At 33.8% G+C, this 27,932-nt stretch overlaps 1 protein-coding gene and 1 pseudogene across 7 annotated transcripts in view; one reads left to right on the top strand and one right to left on the bottom strand.

Moving 5' to 3' along the window:
• Positions 1–1,362: 1,362 nt before the first annotated feature.
• Positions 1,363–27,932, bottom strand: part of FAM126A (family with sequence similarity 126 member A) — a 134,446-nt gene continuing 107,876 nt past the window's right edge. For 5 of the 6 annotated variants that reach the window (XM_032287006.1, XM_032287005.1, XM_032287004.1 and 2 more), the window contains 4 exons: positions 25,407–25,523; positions 22,256–22,343; positions 21,593–21,752; positions 1,363–6,213 (listed from right to left, as the gene is read on the bottom strand). In XM_032287006.1, coding sequence (XP_032142897.1) covers positions 5,639–6,213; positions 21,593–21,752; positions 22,256–22,343; positions 25,407–25,523 — 940 coding nt within the window. In that variant the 3' untranslated portion in view covers positions 1,363–5,638. Of the gene's footprint in view, positions 6,214–7,011; positions 7,308–21,592; positions 21,753–22,255; positions 22,344–25,406; positions 25,524–27,932 lie in introns of all 6 variants that reach the window. The other variant, XM_032287009.1, reaches the window with a different exon arrangement.
• LOC116557501 lies at positions 26,609–27,088 on the top strand (annotated as a pseudogene). Its single transcript, XR_004271541.1, has one exon. The product of XR_004271541.1 is annotated as a ubiquitin-conjugating enzyme E2 L3 pseudogene (transcript).

Raw genomic sequence — 27,932 nt, 5'->3', positions numbered from 1 at the left:
GATCATTTTAGTTACACATATTAGCTAGCACTACTATCACAACAATATAATGCAAAGAAAATAATTAGAATTGATTGTAAAAAAAAATCTTTCTTCATAACAATGAAACAATTATCTTGATATCAACAAAGTCAGATTGTAGTGAGTCAACTATGCAGACTACTGAAGTTATGGAAGAGTACATATTGCATAGGGCTAAAACACTGCTTACAAAATCACTACTCTGGTTCTCTATAAGTACCCTGCTAAGAGTAGTTAAGAACACATTTCCTAAATTACTTAGTTCCTTAGATGAAATGGAATTATCCAAATATATAATCAACTACAAGCCAGGAATTTTTTCAAGTGTCTAACAGGTTTTTTTTGTTGTCGTTATTTGAGATGGAGGCTCACTCTGTCACCCAGGCAGGAGTGCAGTGGCGCCACCTCAGCTCACTGCAGCCTCTGCCTCACAGATTCAAGCAATTCTCCTGCCTCAGCCTCCTGAGTAGCTGGGACTACAAGCACCCGCCACGACACCTGGCTAATTTTTTGTATTTTTAGTGGAGATGAGTTTTCCCCAAGTTGGTCAAGCTGGTCTTAAACTCCTGACTTCAGTGATCCACCCACCCCAGCCTCCCAAAGTGCTGGGATTACAACTGTGAGCCACTGCGCCCAGCCATAGGTTCTTGTTTCTAAGTGCACACTATCATGCAATTCATGTAATGCCACTGAGGTTTCCTAAAGCCAACAAATAAAATTCCAAAACTGTACTATAGAAGAATACACTGAAGAATTCATCTTTGATTATTTTCCAAAGCTAACATCTACCTAACTCATTTATTCATTAAATGTCTACCATGCACAAAGTCCTATCTAGGTACTAGGGACACATACTCTCTGTACTCGAGATATAGACTCTTTCTCCTTCTTAGTCTTTTTTTTTTTTTTTTTTGTTAAAGATAGGATCTCATTATGTTGCCCAGGCTGGTCTCAAATTCCTGGGCTCAAGCAAGCCTCCTGAGTATTTGGGACTACTACCCGCCACACCTGGCAATGAAGATTCTAAAGCTGGAAGGACAAAGTGATGTTACCTAAATTTGCCTGTGCTTCTGATAGGACAAATAATCCACCACTGATGCATGGCCCATAGAGATCATCTTCATCTTTGGATGAATGTGAGTGGACCTGTCATACTCCTTACCTGTATGAAATATAAAGCACAAAGCCAGGAATGAGGTCACTATCCTATCACTTACCCCGAAAAGCTCTCAGTGGCTCAACTCACCTAAGTCTTCCTCCTTTACTCTCTTCCTCCATATCATAACTTTTGCAAATTTTTATAACAATTTTTTAAATGAGTAAACTGATCTGGAAAAAATATTTTTTTCAGTTTTTATTTCAATAAAAGCGGCAACACTTGTATAAAGTACTGCATATGGAGAACATTTGCACAAATATACAAAAAAATCAAAAAACTAAATTCCAGTTTATTTCCATAGCCTTAAGAAGGTAGGGAACACATAAAAATATCCAAAGTCATAGTTTATTCTTTAGGAATGTAAACTCTAGGAATACAATTAGAAACAAGTATATTTACTATGAAAAGATTAGTATCACTACATGATTAGAAATAAAGTAAGAGGCACACAGTAAGTTCCATAGAAGAGAAAGCAGCAATACATGAAATAGAATCTTGAGTTTATGGTAAAAACTTCCTATTAACACACATGTACTCTAAAACTCTACTATAAAAAACATAAAACATCTTCCAAAATGTTCATTGCTAGTTTCTTTAGATATCCACAAGTTACAAAGTATAGAAGACAATATATTTATGTTCTCTGATGAATTTAATAATATTAAACATAAATCTGAATAACTCAAAGTACTGTGTATAATTTTACTAAGCAACAAATCTAGAAGTATAAATTCATGCTCATTAAAGGACTAGAAAGTTTTAATTTTTCATACAAAGGCTGGGAAGACACTATTATACATTAATTTGTATCTACAATGCTTAAAGTACCTATCAAATTATTTTTAAGTGGTTTTTTAAAAATATTTTTCAGTTACATTATTCAACATACGTATTTCCTTGATGTGCTTCCCTTTAATATAGATTTATTGTACCTAGATGCAAATGCTAACCTGCCTTATTTTAAACATTTATTTAAAATTATGTCTCAGAGTACATCTCTTCTCCATAATTCAACAGTTTTAACATTTTAGTTTTATTCTTCCAAAATAGGCAAAATCCCTTAAAATTGGGATCATTTTGATCTATTTTGGTTTTGTAAATATATTTCCCTTTAATTCAACTTTTTTAAAAAAACTGAGTAATATTTGCCAAGCAGTTGCTTCACAATTGAAAAGGGCAATGAAATACTGCTTTTTCAAAACAAATTTAAGTCATCATTTAAATGCTGAGAATTCCAACTCTTCAAGTCTAGAGAGCTTGCCTTTAAAATTTCCATAGTGGTATACAAAGGACTCTAGGGTGCTTTCCTGTGGCTTTAGGAAGGGAAAGGAAGCATTTGCCCTGGGTACTCTAGGGCAGTCCCTTGAAAAGTCTACGTTCTCTCCCCATTTGGATTCCAAAAAGCTAGTGCTGGCTCCAATGCCACCAGAACACCCCAGGCCATTGGGTTTTCAAAAGTGAGAGGTTGGGCGATTTCAAGAGACTTAAAATGTGCAATGGAGCCACAATTTCTGTTCAGATCCTCTGAACTATGAGGTACAATATCCCAATTTTGTGTGGAATCCTTCTCATGATAAAAATATTATTCTGGAGACTTAGGAGATCTATGACTATCAGCATCTTTATAAGAAAGTGACCTACGAAAGCTACCCCAACTTTTAAATTTGAAAGATGAGTGGTGAGATAGTAATATGGATAATAGTAATTGTTACCACAGTTAAGATTATCCAATTTTCATAATTTCTATAAAAACTTTCAATGAGTAATCCTTATTTGAAATAGTATCAAAGGAACTATAAAAGAATTTTGTTGTTAACATAACTTCACACCCCAGAAAATCAGTTAGTGCAAATCATTTGAAGCAAAAATTCAGAACCATTTTACTGAGTAAGCCTTCAGATATTTTTTTAAAAGAATATACAAATGCAAATTTGTTGTGCTGTTTATAAATGGGTGGCACCCCTTTTCATACTTCAAATTTCAGGCATTTACAGCTCTGATTCCATTTATGGTTAACAAGAAAAATATAAAGCGTTACATTTTTTATTGTAAAATTCAGGATCATTTGCAATTTAGAATTCAAAGACTTAAGAAGCCATATGTCAAATATTAAATTTATTAATTAGCTGTCAAAACCATTAAGATTATAATGATCTAGGGTCTGACACATTTGATCTAGGGCTGTGAGACCACTGGGAATTCAACATTTTAGATAAATAATTTGTTTGCACTCTAACACTTTCTTTTCATAAAATTCACTTGGAGACCTTGTTAAAAATGCAAATTCTGATTTAGTAGACTTAGAGTGACACTAAAATTCTGCATTTTTAACAAGACATCAGATTATGCCAATCCTACTTACTGGTCCTCAGACCACACAACCAGCAAAGGTCTAGAAGAATACCCAAATAAGGTTCCATTACAGTGGTAGAACATTAACATCTGATCTCTCAGCTGTGTCAGCTAACATTTCCTCAAACTTATTCTGCAATGTTTCCTAAGCACCTCAACTTGCTTAAAATGCCAATCTTACAAATTCATTTTTAATAATACCAATACTATTAATAACTATGCACAGGGGAAATTCATTGTTAAAGTGACAAAAAGACATTAGTAAACTCACAGTGACATTTTACAAATATTATAATTTGTATGCAGGATTCCTATTAAGTTAATACCAAGTTTCACTGCCTGACTGCCTTATAGTTCTTAACTACAATTTATGCCAATAGATCTTATTCCATTCTGTTACTGGAGCTAAGAAAAAAAATCAAATTCATTTATGCCGAAAACCACATTGTAATCAGGGCTAATGAATGAAAACTAGCTCATACTTTTTGAAGAATTTAGTTTAAAATGGTAGCCAAAGCAGTTGCAGTCAAAACTATGTTGAAAATAAATGCTCTGGCAGCCTTCCAAACATACAAATTTTTCACATATCTGAGCTCTGCATAAGCAGGTACAAGAGGAAACACTAGCATGCTCTATTGGTGACCACAGCAAGGCACTATGAAGAAGAAAATCGCTGTGTACTGACAGTGAAAGAGCCAAGAACTGGACAGCTCCTTAGGCCTTCCTCAACAGTCAACTGACTCAGCCTCAGCCCTGCTTCCCCTCTCTCATTCTGAATGATGACTTAAGTACACTTGCTTTACAAGGGAACCGCAACCATAGGCAAAAGGACTACCGCTAGCAAACACCAAATGTTTATGTCCATCAAAGGTCACCTACAGATACATACAAGTTTGTTTTAACTTCGGCCATATCGCCTTTATTTTTATTTTTTAGTTGGGAGGTAACTAAACTGATTACTCTTTTGATATCACACTAAGATATTTAAGATAGGCCTGTTCACAAACAAGAAACACATTTCATTTTTTTTCATATTTTAAATTTAAGAACACAAACAGAAACAACCCTAGTCAATAAATAAATGTCCTTTGTCCATAGTTCACAAACTTTATTTTCTTTCATGACATTTTATAGATGAAAGATGTATCTAATTTCCTTCATTTGCAGACAAACAATTCCATATTATACAGTTGATACTGGTATCTTGAGAGCTGTGTTGCAAGATTTACAATGATTTCCAGGAAGTCTTCAATGATGTATGCTCTGAATTATAGGAGTCCAAACTAACTAGGATTTCCAAAGTTGAGCGGTAGGGCAAATCAGCTTTACCGCCTATTATACCTTAAGAACTGAAAGGGATCTTCACCTGCTAAATCCAGATCAAACACTTCAAAACAACACACCTACCAGCAATCTGATTTTTGATATAAAAATGTTTCAAAGATAACAGAAATGTCTCTACCTCATATAATATTCTAAGAACTGGGTTACCAGGCATTTTCCAGTGCTTTGAACAAACTGTTCTAATCTTAAAGATGATCTGGTTACAAACATTTTCATCAGGTGCTTTTCATGCACATCGTTTTCGTTTTTCCACATGCCTGTTTTTCAGATTGGCTTCCTGACCAGGAGCTGCAGAATTCCTGGAGTTGTGCCTCTGCCCCATCCTCTATAAAAGTTCCCATACATGGAGACTCCCTTTGACTCTGAAGGCCAAACACACAACCACCAAAATAGGAGCTATTTTTTAAAAAAAACACACACACACACAAACAAACAAACAAAAAAACCCACCTTACAACCTCACATGAGATATAACCAACTTGATCAGAAAACCTGTCAAAATTATTGTCACTGACAATCTTAGGGCAACAGTAACAAGAAGGAAAAAAAAAGACTCAAGCCAAGGGGAAAAAATTGTAATCAAGAAATAAAACCGTATTTCAACCTAGACAACATTCCCTTCATAAAGTCAAGGGAGCCTTCCGAATTTAAGACACCAGGCTCCTCTGTCAGGAATATGGATGAAAGACCCAGGGCACATTCATGAAGAAGCAAAGTTGTATTTCCAGGTTCACTGGATTATGGGAGAAAATATGTTACTAATTAATCTGTGGACAGAGTAATGCTAATACTAGGAGGTCTCTGCTGACCTGATTGATGCTTCATTGGAAGTTCAGTTCTTTCTGAAACGTAAATAAGCTTTTCTTCTTGGAGACTACAAGCGGAAAACCTATTGGCATCTGCCCCAGTCCCACAACCAACAGCAGATGACGGGTTATGTGGGACTGTGACACCACTGACTTGTTCAAAGGATTTACTAAACACAGTCGCTGCAGTCTTAGCCAAGCCATGGCAACTAGGCTTAGGTAGGGATTGGCTGGTTGTTAAAGTAAGTCTCTTCAAAGAGAGAAGCTCAAGATTCTCACTTTGGGCTCTCTGAGTTTGTTTTCGAGCAAAGTGATCTTTGCAAGATTCCCCTGTAGTTTCTTTTTCTTTTCCTCCAGTTTTGCTTCCTCCTGACCGTCTCTGGTTTTTTCCTATACTTGTCTTATTACTACAATTGTGACTACTGTTTGATAAACCCGACTGGCTGGTACTAGACGCAGCCCTGGAATAAAATCCCTCGTCAACTTCAGATATGTCCATCAGTTCTTCTTGACCTGTTAATTCTGTATTTCCTAAACAAAAAAATGACAAAGATTAATTAACATTATTTTAAGCAATCTTTTTAAAATGATTAACACCAAATCAGTTACACTTTAAATAAATTAAGCTTTAGCATAACTTTATAAAGCAAATGATTATAGAACAAAATCAAAGGATAAATCAAAACATTTATTATAAAAATGTAAAAATAGTTCACTGTAATTAAATGACAGTAATTTATACTGTATTAAACAAAAAGCATGCCAGAAACCATACCCCATTATGTTTTTAGAAAGAATTCTCCTATTCATGCAAAAGATAAGAAACAATTAGAAATATTATCGTACAGTAAAACTAGGGGTGAACTCTCCTTCAGTAGCAAAGCAGTATAAAATCAAAGCTCTTACCAAGAAACTTTTTAAAAATTGAAATTAAGAATACTTTAAAGACATTTTTAGAAGGTTGCATTCTATATTGTAGGTTATTTTATCAAATTTAAAAAATCTAGACTATAAATATCACAAGCTCAATGTAAAATTCTATATACATTATCCTTCATGTCAAAGATGGCAAAAAGACAAAGCTGAAAAAATAATTTTACATCTCCAAACATAAGCAGAAAATTATTTTGGAAGAAATTTCCTGCCTCAGTTTCCATAACAATTTACTTAAAGATAATATAGGTATAATCATTCTGAAGAGCATTTAAGAGTCATTGAGAAATTGTGGTGCATAATTCATGCATTTGGATTATTAGATCACATGCAAAATTTTTGAGACTGTGCAACTGTTGCTTAACATGCATCAGGTGGCCCTTTGCCTTAAGATACCTTGGAGTGCAGCTATAAAGTGCTCTGCTAAAACTGCACTCTGCCAGGTGAGTTTATTCCATCCTCCATCATTTTTCTTACAGATTTTTGCCTCCTGATCTCTGGCAAGCTTTTGCTCTCAGTTCTAGGATCTGTGGCTGTTTCCTGTACACCCTGTATATGCTGAGCATCAATCTCTCCTAGTGTTCTGCCTTTTTCCCCATTCCCGGTTCTCTCTCCGGCCACATTTGTGACACTAATCTCAGGAATGACAAGGATGCCCAATTCAGTAGTATCATTATTGTTGTCAGGTTGCTCTAGAATTGAAGATGATAAGACAAAATGATGGATGAAAACAAAACAAAAATGTGAAACAAGAAAAGCAAAAGACTCAAAACAAAAATTAGATGACTGAATGTTATGAATTAAGCCAAATATTTGCACTAATGATTTCCATAATTTATAATACTCTGACAGCATCAGAGATAATAGGGTCATATTCTTTAATTTTGAATGACAAACAAAAAATTCACAGAGCATCAGTTTACGTTCTGCATTTTTTTCACACATATGTTTCACACGGAATATGACAGAAATTTTCTAATAAATCAAAATAAAATTTGTTTTTAAATTGTACTTTTTGTGTTCTTTGGGTAATTTTCTAGTGTTTTTAAGCTAATATGGAGACCACCTGAATTTATGTCAAGTCTTAGGCAAATGTTCAAGGACCTACAGCCGAAACTTTAGCTTTGGTCAACATTAGGAACCAAGCCACATAGAAGTTCTTCTTTGTACTCTTAAAATTCTATTTTTTTTATTAGGCTACATTGAGACTGACTTAATAAACCATGATATTTGGGAAAATGCTTATTCATTTATCATATCATGGTTAGTAATGCCACAGATATAGTTTCTGTCTCACATATACATCATCTTATATATTATTTACAGTAAATATTAATGTGGCTGTGATATAGTTAAGCAGTTGATTTCTTCAGGCTCATACCTATTTCAAAAATTTAGTTCATTACTTGACTGGAGAAAAATAAAAATGGATTTGGAAAAACAAATTGGCTGTCAGTCCTTTATCTGAAAACAACCATTATAAATGAAACAAAGGAACAAAACTCCTAACTAGTTAATACCTGTAGACAAAATTTTATTCTGGTCTTAAATCACAAAGGCATAATGTTATTTAAAGTCATCATGGAGTTATTCATGTAAATGGGAAAAAGTAACATAAATATACCTAGAAGGTAACAGTAGTGAAACAAAGTTCAAAGCAACATAAGACTATGTAAAACAGCATATACTTTTTAAAAAATGTAGACCACAAACCTGCTTATGGGACATCACCTACTATTTTCAAATATTTTAGCGACAGGATTGTCAAACTCCCATTAATGATGCTAAAGGCTGAGAAACAGTAACAGGTAGTAAAAGAATGAAGGCTAGAGCCACATATTCCTATGCTTCCCTAACCTAGCTGCACATTTGTATCACTTGTGCATCTTTAAAAATTACTGATGCCTGGTTTCAATCCCCAAACATTCTAACTTATAGCTACTGTGAGATATGACCTGGGCGTAAGATTTTTATTTTTATTTTGCACTTTGGAAGGAGAAGGCATAAGATTTTTTTAAGCCCCAAATAACTAATGTGTAAGAAAGCTTGGGAACCACAGCTCTATTCTGATTCTTGCACATTTTAAAAACTTAAGACAAAAGTTGTTAAGGGTGCCTTGGATACGCCATACCCAGCAGCAATATGTACTTCTGGAAGCCCCTCCTCAAAGCTTCATGGTGCCCCAAGGTTCTGAGCCAATGTGCTGGTATAATTATTTCCCCTTAATTAGGCTTTTGACTAAAGGTTCTCTAAATGAAGTTTTTATTTCCTAGATAGGCCAAAAAATGTTGGTGAGGTAGTACTGCACTACTGCTTCTGGGTGCTCGCTACTAAAGGTTTAATGAAACTAAAAAGCTCCAACCAAGCCTGTTACCAATTGCTAACAACTGTCTTCCAAGTGATGGCAAATAAATTCTTATTGAGGTACATGCCAGAGGTCACTGCAACTGAGATAAAATCACCATGGCACTGTGGAGTGACAGCCAAGACTTGTTTATTTACATTGTAGAAGCTGTTTCACAAAAGATCTACTGCAGGTATCTTCAGTTAAAAAAAAAAAAAAATCAAACTTTGGAAATTATCCAGACATAAAAAAGGCAATGAATATTAAAATTTAACAAAATTTTAAAAGCTAAGCATAGGTGGCCTAATAGAATACAGAACAATACTTACACTGAATTGCCCTAAGTCACTTTCTTGAGAGTGTTCACATATATTATTCAATTATATTCTCAAAACAATCTGTTAGTGAGCTTCTGAAGTAGGCAAGTTGATTCCCATTTACAGACAAGGAAACTGAAGTTCAGAAAGAGCTATGCAACTATTCAGCTGGGGAAGCCAACCAGTAAAATCTTTTAACTTCAAATGTCTATTCTAACATACTATGAATACTAATTCTTCAATTCCTTTGAGTCCATTTGAGTTAAATATCCTCTACATCCCACAATTAGGATTAATTTATTTGTGTAGATTCCTGGCCATTTTATAAAAAGCAAATAATTTACTTTAAATGGAGAGCCAGAGAAAATAAAAGTCTGGAAGAAAACCTAGGAAAGTAATAACTCTTGAGTTTAGATGTTTTTTTTTTTTTTAATTGGGTTAATTTTTTAAAAGATGCCAATGAAAGCTTAATCTAAAATGGTGCTTCAATGGTGGAAATTTACAATTTTGTAAGGAAGACTACAAAATGACAAGGAGAATATTACATAAAGCAGCACTAGGCAACTGAAATGTAATCACATTTATCAGAATAGTGATAAAGGTCTACAGCCCAAGAAGCAACGATATTACATTTTTTAAAAATCATGGAATTAAATGGCAAGTAGAAAAATGAGATCATGCGTTTTCCCACAAGCACAAATCTTTGACTAATTAATTCATATTTATTATCACTCAAAAATGGTAACAATGGCAGATTTTTAAAATTGCTTATTAAATTTATAGTAAAGAGCAAGAATTCTCTATAGAGAATTCTAGAAAGAACAGAAATGTAATTCTCAGGAAAACTACAGAACAAAGATAATTACATAATCCAAATGAACATTTGTTGCCTTATCTTGCTCTCTGTTATCTCTCCAACTTCTTTCCCTGTATAACTCTGTGACCCAACATTCCTGCCCACACTGTCTTACTGCTCTCCTGGCTGTTCTCTTCTCCTGATGGTGGAATGGTTCTTTCCTTACTTCAAATTTTTTTCAAAAATTTATTTTACAGTGAAGTCTCCCTCGGTCAACCCATCCAAAGTTTTAATAACCCCCATGTTTCACATACCATCTTCCTTGTTTCTTCATCTTCTTCATGCTTAACACTCTCTAACCTACAATTATTTGTTTACTAGACCTAAGCTCCATAAGGAAGGAGTTTTTGAAATTTTCATCTAGTCTCTACTATATACTTAGTACCTGGAAAAGTAGCTTGTGTACAGTAGGCATTCAATAAATCTTTTTTTTTTTGATGAATTGAATAAATATTCTGATATGGGATTAAATTATTAGAATAAGTACAAGTAAAGAAAAACATACAGAATACAGGAGAAGGGTAAGCTGTGAATGTGTTACTTGACTGGATAAACGAAATATATATAGCTTATGCTAATAAGAATTTTTACATGGCAAAGAAAAACAAAGACTCTTCGTTTTCAAAAACTGAAGGAGCCATCTCTAAACAGAGGTTTAGCAAGATGCTTAGGTCAAAAAAGATCATTTTTAAAATCTATTTTTTAATTACGTTATCCAGAGGATAGCATATATAGCTAAAGACTAGAACTTAATCCTTTAAGAAAATCATATCGAAGATGCTGTAAGGGAAAATAAATGCATAATAAAATAGATTTTGTTTTCCCCAGAACTTAACAATCTATGCAAATGGAGTTATGATTAATCCACACCTTAAAAAAACCAATATTTGATTTCAAATAAATCAAAAAGCTCAAAAAGATCCAAAGAGAAACTTCTCAGGATGTATTTTATTTGTATAACCACCTATATGCATAAATAAGTAAACTCTCCACATGTCAAAATGAGAGTTAAAGAATACTTTTAATAGACATTTCCAAATCAGTTCTCAAAGGTACTCAAGTATTATTTCTTCCTACAAAATTTCTTCCAGCTTCAAGAAAAAAAGTGAAGCAAATTGCAAATATTACTGATTGATCATGAAAAGTTGTGATTTCTTTTCAAATGTCTTTTTATAATCCCAAATATCTATTCTATTATGTCACTTATGAAACCCCCCTAGCTTTTGCTTTCATTTGTTTTATGGCTGCCCTATTTACTAAAGGTGATAATTTTAATAAAAGAACAATTTACTTATTCACAGAATTTATACATCTCTGTACTCAGATTACTTTGAGTCTAAAGGCATCTGGTATGATGTGGGGTGCTTACAGACTTATTTGTGAAAATAATAAAATAAGCTGAAGATTTAAAAATATAATGTAATTGGTGAAACCCCGTCTCTACTAAAAATACAAAAAATTAGCTGGGCATGGTGGTGCATGCCTGTAATCCCAGCTACTCAGGAGGCTGAGGCAGGAGAATTGCCTGAACCCAGGAGGCGGAGGTTGAGGTGAGCCGAGATCGCGCCATTGCACTCCAGCCTGGGTAACATGAGTGAAACTCCGTCTCAAAAAAAAAAATAATAATAATAATAAAAAAAAATAATAATAATAATGTATTATTTGTTTGCATCATATAATTTTTGACATGAATTATGAAAAATATTTTAACTTAAAATAAACCCCAAAACAAAGTCAGACACATTCTTTTACAATTTATGAGATGTAGGCCGGGCATGGTGGCTCACACCTATAATCCCAGCACTTCGGGAGGCCGAGGCAGGTGGATCACAAGGTCAAGTGATCAAGACCATCCTGGCCAACATGGTGAAACCCCGTCTCTACTAAAAAAAAAAAAAAAAAAAAAAGTATGAGATGTAGATATTTTAAATGCCATTAAATACCTGAAAAAATAGCCTTTAATAGTCATTTTATGTTTATAATATATTCTGTTCAATGGAGAAAAATATATCTATCTTCATTACGCTATTCCTTGCAGTGTTATTTATAATAGCAAAACTCAGAAACAAATTTCTTAACATATTAGAAAAATGATTAAGCAAATGTTGGAATATCAACTCAATGTGATATTATGTAGCCATTAAAAGAACTGGATTTACTAGGAAAACTAGGGAAAATGTCTGACAATATTAACTAAACAAAAACAAAATACCAAAAACATTTAAATAGGGTACAACTATGAAAAAATACATACATATATATAGAAAAAACTAAAATGAAAACTCTTTAAATACTGGAATTATAAGTAAATATCCCCTAACCTAGTTTACTATCATGTTGTTATACTGTTCTTCAATAACACAACAAAAGAAAGAACAATTTGCTCACCCTATGTTACACATTTCTTCATCATTCATTCACTTATTCATGCATTCAACTGAAATTTATTGAGCACCTGTAACATGTCAGACATTGTTTTAGGTGCTGGGGATACAGCCAAAAAGATAAGAGTCTGCCCTCACTATATAATATGGGAATAAAGCTCACACTGTAATATCAGAAACAAGTAAACAACAGAATTTAAATAGCAGCAAATGCAATGAAAAAAATAAGAATAATGGGAAAGAGTAAACAGGGTGGTAGGGTATAAAAGTACTAAATGGGTTGTCTGGGAAAACCTTTTTGAAGAGATGTCTGAGTTGAGATTTGAATGATGAAAAACTGCTAGCCACACGACAATCTGGAGTAAGGGAATTCAAGGTACCTTTCACTATTCAAATTTCAGCTCAAATACTCCAAATAACTAGACAATGCCCCTAAGGCAGAATGGCTTAGTATGTTGAAGCGTTAGAATGAAGGAATCTAATGAACCAGGGTAAGAGTGGTCTTAAAGTAAGGTCAAAGCAGTAGTCAAGAGGTCATATCACCAGGGTCGCATATGCCATAGTATGGAATCTGGATTTTATTGTGATTGCACTGATTACAGTGGATAGCCATTGACAGCTACATAGAGAAGTTGTTTGCATACTTTCATACTTTACCAGCCTTTTTTATCAATAGAAGTCACATTTGCATAACACAAAATACTGAGTATAAAGTGTCCCGAGTCAGAAAGAACAGCACCGTGGCAATGCTCAGCCTGGGCCAGTATTTACAAGGCAGATTAGGGGAAAGTGAAGCTGTCATAGAAACACAGAATGGGACCCTACAGTTAAAGGGCTACACTCTGATCAAAGACAAAAACAAAGACTAAGATGTCAAAATGTGAGCCCTAAAGCAATAAGTAGACTTTCTAGTTAAGAAAAGAGCAGCCTGGGGCATACAGAAAAAGTCTAGAACCGGATGACTTATTTAGAACACAAGTCAGGAGCTATTAGCAGTTTCCATAAGTGAAAATCAATCAGATCTTTAGCTTTAGTTATATATATGGTAAATAACAGAATTCTCTTTATTGAGATGAATTCAATTACTCTCAGTAACTCCTTTTGTCATCTTTATTAAGTCTCAAGTTTAAAAAAAAAATCCAATGCAGAATTCCAACATAAGGCTGCTGTGGGATCAGATGAATCCTTTATGATTATTACAGATCCTCATAACCACACAGCACAGACCAAAAACAGGTCAGCAACACCTATTACAAAATTACCTATAAAAGTTTATTTCTTCCTTGGTGTGCAACATAGTTTATTTCTTCCTTGGTGTGCAATGTGCAGCAAATGCTCATAAAAAGGTGGAGAAAGGAGGAGTGCTTAATAATCAATAAAATAAATAATAATTTCCTTAAGTACAGCAAGAATTATGTAAGGCCCCCTAAGTAAAAACAGAATACAATAATTTATGAACAAGTTTTTTTGCCTCATAAAACCATTAATTTTGTCTCTGGGTAGAAAGTTTTTAAACTTCATTGTACCTGGAAATAAAATGAGATTTTTTGTTTTCCTCATAAATTGTCTAAGTCAGAATTCTGTACACAGTCTTTCCACTTTTAAACTTAATGTCCACATGTGTCAAACACATCGATGTATTTTAGCTCTTTGGTTAATATGTCTTTTTTCGTTGAGTTATCTAATATTTCCTAATATTTTATTTTGTTCTCCATGGAAGTTCCATATTGAAATGCCAGTTAAAATTCACGACATTTTTGGTAAGAAAGAAATGCTTATTTTTATCCAAATGTTTTATCTTCTATATTGGGGAAAAAAAATTGTTCCTCAAATAGCATTTTAGAATCTGAAAGTACTGGAGCTTCTCAAAATGACACTAAAAGCATTCACATTTTTAAAAATAAAATTGCCAGATAATTTTTTATTTTCTAAGTTTCCTTAATAAGTATACACAACCTTTAAAATAAAAATATACACATAAATTTTTAATAACAGATGTAAAAATTATTCCAATAGACAATTCTTAAAGTTTGTTACTTTGGGGTTTTAAATTATTACCATTTCTTTGTTTTTCAAAATGCTTCTCTAACTGTTAGCAACTTTATTTCTCCTCAGCTGAAGAGAAATAAAGTTGTAAAATGAGATTTACAACATAAATGTTCCATTTCAAGCTTTATTACAGTTTATCTTCTGCAGTATCTAGAAAGACAACCTTAAATGCTTAAAAATATTTATAAACAATTATTATTTATAATACTTACTAAAATATACCCATTATAATTTTTCAGATTTGTTCAACAATACTTTCTTGCTTTATCAATGTTATTACACAGTAGAAATTTATTAACATTTTCTAAATCAATAACCAGTTTTAAATGTTTTCTGATATGAATTGTAATCTTTTATTGTTTCTTTTCTTTTTTCATCTAATAAACTAGTACTAAACCACTGAATTAGAAAATTATGAAACAAATCACTCTTTTGGCTTTTTTTTTTTTTTAAATAATGCCTCTTTGAACTCTGTTATAATCAATTAACTTTACTTAAATATCATGGCATCCATTAAATAGAAGCAGTTATTTTAAATGCTGAAAAATGCGATAAAACTGCTATAACATGAAACTGTACTTTCTTTTCATTTCAACAACGTAAATTTTGGCCTGATTTCTCACATAAACACTGAATTAAATATTCTAAAATTCTCACAGTATTTATTTTGCATCATTAAGTTAGAAGCCTTAAAATATATATATGTAGTTCCTATTTATAATTCTTTTTCCCTACTTAAAATTTTGTTCTCTTGGATATCCTACCTGAAAATAATTAAATGCATTGTTATTAAAATAGGCCATTTAAGATATGCCAAGACCAAAAATAAGGAAACATTCAAACTATCTAGTTTATAAACATTTCTTTTATTATTAATCCCTATTGGTTACAAACAGTTACAACTGTAAGTAAATAAGAAACAGAAGTTCAGTCTATGTAATTTCTATTTTTATGTTAACTTGGGATTGAAACAATAGATGGTAAAACAACATTTTAAAAATCCTCACTGTAAATAGTGATACACGTTAGATAATAAAGTCAGAATACGGTACTGCTCCAGGACCACAGAACATAAAAAAATCTTTAAAGTAATTGTTATTATTATATAACATATGTGTAATTTTGTGTTTGATGCTATTCTCAAACTAAACAAGTTTAACTCAAATTGAGAAAATCCAAATTACGAGTTTCAAAAACTCAGTTTTGTGAAAGAACTAAAGAATCACAGGACAGTTTGAATCACAAACTAGCTAGTAAAAACTTATTAAGAATATACTTACTATGTAGCTAGTAAAACAAACTAAACAGTTCTTAATTAATTATCAGTCTTCATGTAGTGGTCTAAAGTATGCCAAATATTTTCACTTACTTGTCTCATTATCTCACAAAGTCACAAGTGGGAATAATGATGGGCAGCAATAAAAAAATCGAGATTTTATTGGAAAAGCCTTTTGATTAGTTGGCAAAAATTGTAAGCACTCATTATTTGCAACTATAAATTAATTAGGGGAGTTTTATAGAATGAATGACTGGTATCACAATAACTATTTTAAAAGAAAGGAGCAAATCGCTTACATTGTTCCAAGTATAGATAATTTCTTAAAAAGTGTTAGAAGAATGAGTAATAATGGTTAGTAGCAGTTGTGGAGAACAGAGAAAACAGCAATTGGATTTGCTCTAGAAAAGGGGGAAGGAATGGAAAAACACAAGGAAATAAATAAGTATAAATTGTATACTCGAATATTGGAGTGGTAGAGAACTTTTCAGGGACTTAAGAAAAGGGCTTTTTAAAATAGCCAAAATGGTAGATGATAAAGTTATATTTGGAAATGACATTTAAGAATGACTACAGAATTAAAGCATAATTATAAACAAATACTTTGTTTTCCTTTTAACTTCTTTTATTTTTAAAAGGAAATAAATATTTAAGTAAAATATTTAAGTAAAATTTTAGTTACTAATTTGAAAAATTCATGAATTATTTTACTAAATTTTATCTCATTTTTCTTACTGGACTTTTCATTTTGACTTTTATTATGGTCATAATCTATTCAGTCTTCTCTAAACTTATTGAAATGCTTTTTAGAGTTTATTTTATTATCTTTCTCCAGATGTGTTTTACTTTCAAATTATGACTTCTAGATAGTCTTCAATTTGTAAGTGGCTTGAAAAATCTATATCTGAGAAATACACCTTTGCCTTAAAATAGTCACCATCTATAGACTAAATTAAACACAATATGCATAAAAGAATAAGCAACACGTAAAGCTTTTAATTCTGAAATGATGATCCTTAAAAATCAAAAGCAGAAATTCTACATTATAATTTTATTTCCCAAACATAAAATCATAAAGTCTTTAGAACTGTCTCAAAGATTTCAACACAAAGTTAAAAAAAATTTGAAAAACATATTAAGCCATGTCTGTACAATCATTTAACTTAAACTAAAAAGTGGGGCAACTGAAGCAAACACACCATTAGTTGTCAAACAGATCTCTCCAAGATAATACCTCAGTTGAAACCAACCTTTCTTTAAAAATCATCCTATTTAGTTGACATGAGGATGCACTGTCTGGTCAAAATTTAAATTACAGGGCCTTACAAATGTACCACTCTGGTATGGGATGTTGATGTACGGGGGGAGGCCATGCATGTGGGGTCATGAGGTATTTAAGAACTCTCTTACTTTCCACTCAATTTTGCTATTAACCTAAACCCGTTCTTAAAAAACAAAGTTTACTTTAAAAAAAAAAACAGACAAACAAATAATAGAACTGGTCAAAATACAATTCTAGAAACTTGGGTTGATAGCCAGCAACAATAAAACCATGGCCAGGGATTCGTATTCTGAAATGCATAGAAATGTTAAGTGTAACGTAATTTTAAAATTTCCATTATAATACTTTCTATTAAAATATAAATTGTAAATAATTCCTAACCTTAAGAAAAAAATGGGAGATCTATGAAGTGTTAGAAAATCCTAAAATACATTCTAGAATAGCTTTAAAATATTTTAAAATGTAAATAATTAAAACTTTTCAAAATTATGGCCGGGCGCGGTGGCTCAAGCCTGTAATCCCAGCACTGTGGGAGGCCGAGGCGGGTGGATCACGAGGTCAAGAGATCGAGACCATCCTGGTCAACATGGTGAAACCCCATCTCTACTAAAAATACAAAAAAAAAATTAGCTGGGCAAGGTGGCGCGTGCCTGTAATCCCAGCTACTCAGGAGGCTGAGGCAGGAGAATTGCCTGAACCCAGGAGGCGCAGGTTGCAGTGAGCCGAGATCGCGCCATTGCACTCCAGCCTGGGTAACAAGAGCGAAACTCCGTCTAAAAAAAAAAAAAAAAAAAAAAAAAAAAACAAAAAAAAAACTTTTCAAAATTAATTTTAAAAATACAGTAAGAGATTGGGTTGTAAAGATAATTGAAAGATTCTTTGGTTACCAATAACAAAAGAGAATAAATGTCCACTAATTGTTCTAATTTAATATATTTGTTGGCTGTGTAATAATTTTTGGTGATCAGATATACAAACACACCAGTACATTCACATGGCTTAATTATGTATATTCTTTCATGGTAAACGGAGATGGAGGGAAAAAAAAAAAAAAAAAAAGCAAAAAGTAAAGTTCTACTTGGCTGCTTCCATAAGAAAACCTCATTCACTCCTTTCTCTCTTCTACCCAGAAAAGATAGAAAGAGGAGAAATTAGAAGAAACACAATAATAAAGACAAATAAGTATAAGAAAAAAAAAGGCCAATTGCTTTCTTCTTTCCAAAAACTAGGAAAACAAAGAGGAAAGGGGAAAGAAAGAAAAAAATATATATATATACACAGACACACACACACATTTTTAAATATATATTTTTAAATATATTTTTATATTTATGTATATTTTATATTATGTATATTATTAAAATATACATATATATTATAATATATAAAATATACATCTATATATTATATATAAATACATGTTAATATATTTATATATACACATATATTTTAATATGTATATTTTTATATATGTTTTCACACAGTTTTGTTCTTGTTGCCCAGGCTGGAGTACAATGGTGTGATCTTGGCTCACTACAACCTCCCCCTCCTGGGTTCAAGCGATTCTCCTGCCTCAGCCTCCTGAGTAGCTGGGACTACAGGCGCCCGCCACCATGCCCGGCTTTTTGTATTTTAGTAGAGATGGGGTTTTGCCATGTTGGCCAGGCTGGGTCTCAAACTCCTGACCACAGGTGATCTGCCCACCTTGGCCTCCCAAAGTGCTGGGATTAAAGACGTGAGCCACCATACCCAGCCCAAAAAATAATATTTCTTATAGTTCATGGTTCTTGTCCCTTCTCCTTTCCCAACCCACATCACCACTGGCTTAGGGTGGGATATTCCTTGTTTGTACTGCATGATAGATACAGTTGAGGGTTTGGGAAGAAATTCTTCCTACTGCAAGAGTTGGTGTGGTGAGGGAACTGTAGGGATATGAGTGGGTGGAATGGGAAACACATTTAGAGTTCCACTAAATATAGAAACTCTAAATGCATTTCACATAGCTATAAACTGAACTTATTCTATAGTCCTATGTTTCAGAAACATTATGAGATAAAAAGGTTGTTGTGGCTCACCCTGGGACCTATAAGCCCTAAGAACATTGTTTCTAAAGAAATGTATAAACATACTTTGTTAAGATTTATATATAAATATTAAAAACGTAATTTATATATAAGCAAAATTAAATTTAAAAATCTATTTATAATTTGAGAATTGTCCCTATGTCTAAGAACTACAGCAAAGATATCTACTTTCCCCACAGGAAGCCAGTGCCTGTTAGAAAGCCCAGAACGATAATGTGTTCAAGTAGGAAGCAGGACCATGAGGCTGGAAAATAAAAACCTTTTAAATTCAGCCAAACATAGTAACTTTAAATACTGCTCTAGAAGGGAAAGCCAAGACTACCCTAAAAAGGGAAAATGCAACCTACCTGTAGAGGCAAATAAGAAGGGCCTTAGACAGGAGTATTTTAGAGCCCACTGGATAAAGGGAATTCACACTAAAGAAGAGTGATGAACAAAGCTAAGCTGTATTCTGCATCTATTCTATGCATGGGACTTGCTTTTTATAGTTGATTCTCTTCTATATTCTCATCTGTGACTTTATTGTTATAATAAGCAGGAGTTTCCCAAGTATTAGAATTGTGAAGGGGGACAGGTAATAAGAATGCTGCTTTAAGGAGGGTACAATCCTAAGACAGAGTGGTAACCCCTCAAGTGGCAGCCAAAATGGAATCTAGAATACCTAAGAATCTCCTAGATACAATACATTCAAGTAGTATTTTCTCTTGTTTTGTAATTTTTTCCTATAAAATATTTCTAGGAAATAGCTTCCATCTTATTGCAGGGCACAGATCTCCTTGTTTGCATGCATGACTGGACCTGCACACATACTCTCTCTCACACAAACATGCACAAGTACAAGGGAGCATCAATATTTCACATTTTTAACTGCAGGACCTACATTTCCCCCCATTAATTCCCAGTATGTCTACCTAAATAGCAAGAAGGAAAGTGGAAAAGAAATTAAAATTCATTCTTGTGCTTCCTGTAGCAGAGTTTGGGAGCAGTTACGGCCACAGTGATCACTATGATCTGCTTCATTGCCTCTGCCCGTTTTCACACATTAATGCCAAAACAGAAAAAACAATCTCAGGGTAAATCATATCTAATTAAATTACTTTCTACCTGTAATCTAGCCCCATTCAGTAGCATAATCTTCACTGAAGAAGCTGAAGTATGTTTAGACTGTATGCTTTAAATGGTAGCATAATTTGCCTTGCTATTGGCAAACATCACCACCACTTTTATGCCTTCCTATGGAACTTTCAAGAATTGTCACACTTTAAAAATAAAAAGACCAAAAATGATCACTAGGTAAGATGGATAATCATTATTCTTTTTTGACATACAATCCCCTAGATTCTCTGAGTGAAAACTATGGCAACTGTTCTCATCATCAACTTTCTAGTTTACCATAAATAGCTCCATTCTTCACCTTTCCCATTTTCTCTATAGAAACCACAACACAACCGGAACTAAATATACCAGAAGGAACTACTATTTTCATCTCAGTTTACAGAAAGAAGAAAACAGAGAATGGATTTTGTTTTATCTCTAACATACATGTTTGCTTGGGGTAAAGAAGTGGCTTTTTGCTTCCCACGATGTTTACCTTCTGAGGAAGGTGACAGTAATTCCCTTCTTAGACTGGTTGTTGACACTACAATAACTTCTAGATAGGAGGGAAGTTATAAAAAGAATGTGAAATTAAACAAAGATCACCAAAAAAAGAAATTAAATAAAGAATAATAAATTAAAAGAGAAGGGAGGGAAATGGGAAAGCATTGAAAAAGCCATAGTGAATGAAATTGACCTCCATTAAAATTTTAAAATACTAAAACGAAGCAGACAAAAAGGGATACACACACACACACACACACACACACACACACACACACACACACACAGAATCTTGAAAGAAAATTAACTTCAAGAAAATAAAAATAACTAGTGTTGCATCAATACTATGGCATTCTTTACCAAGAAGTCCAGACAAAATGTTTAAAGTTCCTGTTAGTTTTTCTACTTCATTATGTAAATTTACTTGCTTAAGAGGTAATTGAGAAATTAGAAACATTAAGTAAGGAACATTTGCAAATACTTTTGAATACAAACAAAAAATCTATGAATAATTTTAAAATGCATTTTCCTTATTCTCCTACTGAAAAACAACTTAAAAATGAATATAATTTTAAAATAAATTTTAATTCATATGTGTAACATAAGGGGCTTTATTTTTCTTATTGCCTGTTGCTCCTGGATAATAAATTAGGAGTTAAGGGCAACTCCACAGCTCTTTCTTCCAGACTACTATTTACTAAAGTTAGATGTTACAGCACCATAAGTACAGTGAAAAATGTAAGAGAATCAACAATGCTCTAACTTGAAGAGTTACATATTTCTTACCGTGTCTTTTCCACCTATGACCCCTTATTGACATGCTGGTTACTGCATTTCTTGATATTCTAGAGGAAGTTGGTGTGATTTCAACTTGAATACACCTTGTACCTTCCTTGTTAGATTTCATGGGACCATGAGGCAATGAAGCCTTTATTGCATTAGCAACCTAAGAAGAAAAAATATAGTTTGAGATCAACATTAGCAGATGTATTATCTTACCCTTAGATAAAACATGACACTAACTGTTAATGGGTTTGTACAAGGATGCTCTCCCCAAGTATTTTATAAGATCATCTATAAATCCTCTAAGATAAGAATAGGAGCTCAAAGGGAAATTCATGATTAAAAAATATGTAAATGATAAAGTCAAAAATTTCAAAACATTCAATTAGATTTCCAAAGGCCTAATGTTAATAAATGCAGCTAAAGTATATTAAGGAGAACAATTCTTGTAAGTTAAAAAAACTATCAGGTGTCTAGGAAATAAGTCTAATAAAAATTTTTATTTGTTACTTTTCTAAGGTACAAAACTTCCATGTATAACAAAAGCATAAATACACTGAGTATTAATGATATAATAATGAACTATGAATGGCTCTCTCTCAATTTATAGTTCTAAATTGAGAAATCTTAAATTATAAAATTTACATAAATAAGTCAGGCACCTACCAGCAATGGCTCTGGATATAATTCTAGCTGGGCTCTGTATATAATATCATCCAGTGCTTTTTGAGCTAGATCCCATTCTCCATTATAACTATAAAATTAGATGAATTAAATGAAGAAATTATAATTATTTATAACTGAACAAAATTCGATGAGAAACTATCTTTACTGAAGAAAATAAAAGATCCTATCAGCACATTGCTTAACATTCTATTCCTTTTAAAAATGTATTTTTAAATCCTTGAATTCCTTTCAGTTGCATCGAAATGCCTATTAATAGCGAAGAAAATTTTATAGATGTACATTTCTTCGCTAAAGAACATGATTAGTTATAGAACAGGAATAAAAAAAGTTAAGGCAATTTCAAAGCATTTTATACTTTCAAAGCAAATCAGAGAATAATAAATTATATACCTTAGAATAATGTTCAGAACATTTTATGGTCAAATTACTCTGTAACTCCCACAGTTTTTAATGAGAATCTACAAGTAATGTGGCTTGCAGTATACTGAATAGTTATTTCTTTGCATTTTGACAGTCACTTAGAAGTATATTTGCTACATGTTACAAAATAGCAGAGCAACATGAGGGAAAAAGCGTGTGTGCATGTGTGTGTATGCACGTCAGTGTGTGTGTATGCACATTAGTGTGTGTGTATGTGCATAATTTTCAAAGTTGTGCCAAACCCTTCCTAAAAATCAGCTAAATTACAAAAATGAACAGAGACATAATGGCTTGGTCAACTGCCAACAAAATAAAGAGGTATAAATTACATCAAGAGTGCAAATGAGGACTAAAAACTGCCAAGAACATTGCTCCCACCATAAAAACAAGATAAAGCCAAGTAATCTTCAAAATTATATATAAATTCTTATGAATCCATCAAAGAGCCAAGGTGGCAAGGGCATCCAAGTAGCCAGAACCCTAAGGGGAGACAGGTGCCTCTAAGGAGAGATGGGCCACAATACAAGTAGGTAAGAAACATTTAGCTAACTTTCTTAACAAACTCCTAAAAGCCAGAATGCGTACCTCATGGGCTAGCATGAGAATATAGAATCTCTAAAAGCACAACCAAGTGGGCGCTTGTATCCACCATAGGCTCTTCTCCATAAACCTTCTTTAGGCATTCACAAGAACAACTAGAAACAGGGCAGGTCAGAGAAAACTGCCCTTGATGGTATAGGCCTGAAGGAAAAGAGTGACCACTCCTGTAAGAAAAGTACAACCCCAGCCCTATGCCTTTATCATATGGAACAAAGGTTTTAAAGCCTTTGGAGAAAGAGCAGCAAACCCTCTCACCCCCAGGGCACAAGTGAAGATCAATTCGGCTCTGACGGCAAGAAAAAGAAAAAACAAAAGCAAAAAAACCTCTCATTCTATGCTGAGATCAGTAGAGGTGTCATCACTGAAGAAGGGGCAGGACCACTGAGAAACTCCCATCCCTGAGATCCAGGGACATGGGATCAGTCTAAAACTGAGGCTGGACCAGGACAACAGAGAACACTATCTCCCGCACTTCCCCCCAACCCGGACCACCACCAGGCTAGTGCACACCCAGAACCAATCAATAGCACTCTGCTACTGGAGGAGGGGGCGGGAACATGGAGAGAAATCTACCTGCAGTGAAGGCATATAAGGAAGGCAGAAAACTAAAGATGAAGCAGGAATACTAAAGAAAACCTTCTAGCAATCCAGCTCTCCACCTAAGTACCAGGTAGCACTAGAGGAATTTGAAGTAGATGGTGCCCTGAGGGTAACCGTTACAACAAACCCAATCCTAGCTCACGTCTGCTTACAATAACTCCACTAGCAGCCTAGAAGAGCCATGCCCATTTTCTGTCATAAATATTATTTACCTCCGTCTCTACTGTCCTACCTCTGAACACAATCATGAACACTCAAAAATTACAAGGCACATAAAAAGCAAAACAAACAAGACCAACCCTGTCAAGAGAAAAAGCAAGCAACAGAACTAAATTCATAGATGACCTAAATGTTGAAGTTAATTGGGAAATTAAAATAACTATGACTAATATACTAAAGGGTCTAGTGGAAAAGATGGACAACATACATGAACAGATGGAGATTTCTGCAGAGAGATGGGAACTACAAGAAAGAGTCTAATGAAATGGTTAGAAATAAAACACAGTAACAGAGATGAAGAATGTCTTCAGTGGTTTCATTTCTAGACTTAACCTAGTCAAGGAAAAAAATCAGTAAACATGAAGATACATCCAAGAGAAATTACTCAAACTGAAACACAAAGAAAAAGAATAAAGTAGATCAGAGCATCCAAGATCTGTGGGATATGTTAATGGTCTAACACAGGGTTAAGAAAATTTTTTCTTAAAGAGCCAGACAACAAGTATTTTAGGCTTGTGGGCCATACAGTCTCTACCACAACTATTCAATTCTGTCATTGCAACAGAAAAACAGTCATAGACTATACATAAACAAACAGACATGACTGTATTGCAAAAAACTTAACAAAAACAGGCATCAGGCCAGATTTGGCCCAGAGGCCATAAATTCTGCCTTCAGGAAGTTTATACTCTACTAGAGAAAATTATAAGTATTAAGTGAATATAATGCAAAGTACAATGAGATAGGTATAATAAGAGAATTATAAAGTAAAAGATAGGGCTCAAAGACAAATACCAGTACCTAAGACTGAACTTAGCACCAATATTAGAAATTAATAGAAAGCTAATATAAACTATTTCTAATCAAAGAGGCTCTGAAATGATTTTTAAGAGCTAAAGTTTCTGGCAATGGAAAAAAGATTTATTGAGGAAAAAAAACTATTTGGAAATTATAGCAAAAAAAAGTAATGAAGAAAGGGACTATGAATATATTTAAGTGTTACTAATTTTCATTTCATCCTTGAATTTAAGAAAGATGATAAAGTGTTTTAATTGGTTAAAAATTCTTCAGAACTTTAAAAGGTATGTTTTAAACTAAACATATCTTTTAGATAAAAAAAATTTTAGATATGTTTTAAAATATTAAAACTATTATCAAGATCTTCATATTCGTTCACAAAAAGTATGCAAATCACTTATATATTGACATTATAATACAGTGACAATAGATTAACAAACTATAATTTTCCAAAGAAATTAAAGGTTTGCTTTGTATATGGTAAGATACTTACAAGGCAAAATAAATCCCTGTTAACATTTGGACCATGAATCCTGAAGAAACTGGTATCCTACTACTTATACCTTTGTATTTTCTTACATGTTGTCGAGGATATCCACACACACAGATTCTAAAAAAAACAAATGTATTTGTAAAACTGGTAAAAATTTAGGTAACTTATTTTAACATCTATAAGCCAACAATGTACTAGGTACACTTTCATAACAAACCTAATATCTATAAAACAAAGAATCTTTCCAAACATAACATTTGTCTGTAACATATTCCTGAGTAAGTTATGCCGGAAAAAAAAAAGTATAAAGCTAGAGGTATGTTGATATCTACAGTAAGTGTACCAGATTCACTTACTAGTTAGTTCACTAATTTTGGTCAATTATCAATAATTTTTGGGAACTGCTAAACCTATTACATGAAACTTGGCACTGGCTGGGCCTAGGAGGTAGAGGTTGCAGTGAGCCAAGATCGCACCACTGCACTTCAGCCTGGGTGACAGAGTGAGACTCCATCTCAAAAAAAAAAAAAAAAAAAGAGAAAAGAAAACAAAGAAAGAAAGAAACTTAGCATTATTTGTCATAAATAGATGTGTGATATGATCCTCAATTCCTGACAAAGTTCTTGACACAAACTGCAGGTTCCAAAAAAATTCTATAAATTGGACTCAAACATCATACAATATACTATAATAAACTTCAGATAGATTACAATTGTTAATGTTTAAAAACCAAAAAGGGATTAAAACATAGGCAAATAGTTACATACTCTTTGCATGCTGCCTAAACATGACAACAAAGGTAGAACCCTAAAGAAAGATCAATAGATTTTACCTTTTTTTTTTTTCAAGAAACTACTATAAACAAAATGACATGTAAAGAAATATTTACTCTATGGCACATGTATACCTATGTAACAACCTGCAAGTTCAGCACATGTATCCCAGAACCTAAAGTAAAATAAAAAATTTAAAAAAGGACATGGAAACTAAAAAAAAAGAAAAGAAAAAGAAAGAAATATTTATTTATTATTAGTTTTTTTAGAGTCAAGGTCTTGCTCTGTTGCCTAGGCTGGAGTACAATGGCATGTTCATGACTCACTGCAGCCTTGAACTCCTGGGTGCCAGCAATCCTCCCATCTCAGCCTCCTGAATACAAGTGCACGTCACCACACCCAGCTGTTTTCTAAAAAAATTGTTTTTGAGGAGCACCACCAAATCCAAGATGGCGGCCAGCAGGAGGCTGATGAAGGAGCTTGAAGAAATCCGCAAATGTGGAATGAAAAACTTCCGTAACAACCAGGTTGATGAAGCTAATTTATTGACTTGGCAAGGGCTTATTGTTCCTGACAACCCTCCGTATGATAAGGGGGCCTTCAGAATCGAAATCAACTTTCCAGCAGAGTACCCATTCAAACCACCGAAGATCACATTTAAAACAAAGATCTATCACCCTAACATCGATGAAAAGGGACAGGTCTGTTTCCCAGTAATTAATGCTGAAAACTGGAAGCCAGCAACCAAAACCGACCAAGTAATCCAGTCCCTCATAGCACTGGTGAATGACCCCCAGCCCGAGCACCCACTTCGGGCTGACCTAGCTGAAGAATAAGGACCGTAAAAATTCTGTAAGAATGCTGAAGAGTTTACAAAGAAATATGGGGAAAAGTGACCTGTGGACTAAAATCTGCCATGACTGGTTCCAGCAGGCGTGAGCAGAGACCCCGTGCAGTGCATTCAGACACCCCGCAAAGCAGGACTCTGTGGAAATTGACACGTGCCACCGCCTGGCGTTCACTTGTGGCAGTTACTAACTTTCTACAGTTTTCTTAATCAAAAGTGGTCTAGGTAACCTGTAAAGAAAGGATTAAAAATTTAAGATGTTCTAGTTCTGCTCTCTTTGTTTTAAAAATCACTGCTTCAATCTACTTCAAAACAATGGTGTTTCTTTTCTTGTCCAATTTTATCCAAAATCTTCAAGTTACATTTAGCCCATAAGGTTTATAAAAAAAAGTAAAAAAAAAAAGTTGTGGTACCCTTTCTTCCCTACCCTTGCCACTCCCACTTTTTGGCAGTTTATTTTTCACTTACTTACTTCCCCAGACCCAGGCTCCACCTCCTCCACAAAGAAGAGACAGCCCTGGCGGTCCTGGTGGCTTTTTCTCACATGTGTAGGATTGCTGCCCAGTGTGGGAGCTGGTTTAAATTCTGATTCCAGTTTATAATATCCTTTTTAAAAATCTAAAAACAAGCAAACAGCTACGCCCCTCTTCAGTCCTCCTCCCCGGTTCTTGTGTGAAACTCCAGCTGATGTTACCACAGCAACATCAGTTAATTGGGCAAGCCCTAATGTCAGTGTGTGTGCCTGACCTCTGGTCTGGCCTGCACAGAGAAACCCTATAACCACAGGTCTGTGGTGGCCCTGAAAGGGGGGGCCTGCTAGTCAGGAGGATGCTGTGCACACTGTGTGTGATGGATCTCGCCAGAAGGGCTCCTGTGGTCCCAGGTTGGCACTCCTCTCTGCAGCCA

This window comes from Sapajus apella, unplaced genomic scaffold (assembly GCF_009761245.1).
Source record: "Sapajus apella isolate SASKATOON/1434 unplaced genomic scaffold, GSC_monkey_1.0 scaffold19, whole genome shotgun sequence".
Lineage (NCBI taxonomy): Eukaryota > Metazoa > Chordata > Mammalia > Primates > Cebidae > Sapajus > Sapajus apella.
The sequence above is the reverse complement of the archived record's forward strand: the minus strand, read 5'-3'. Positions and strand labels throughout refer to the sequence as shown.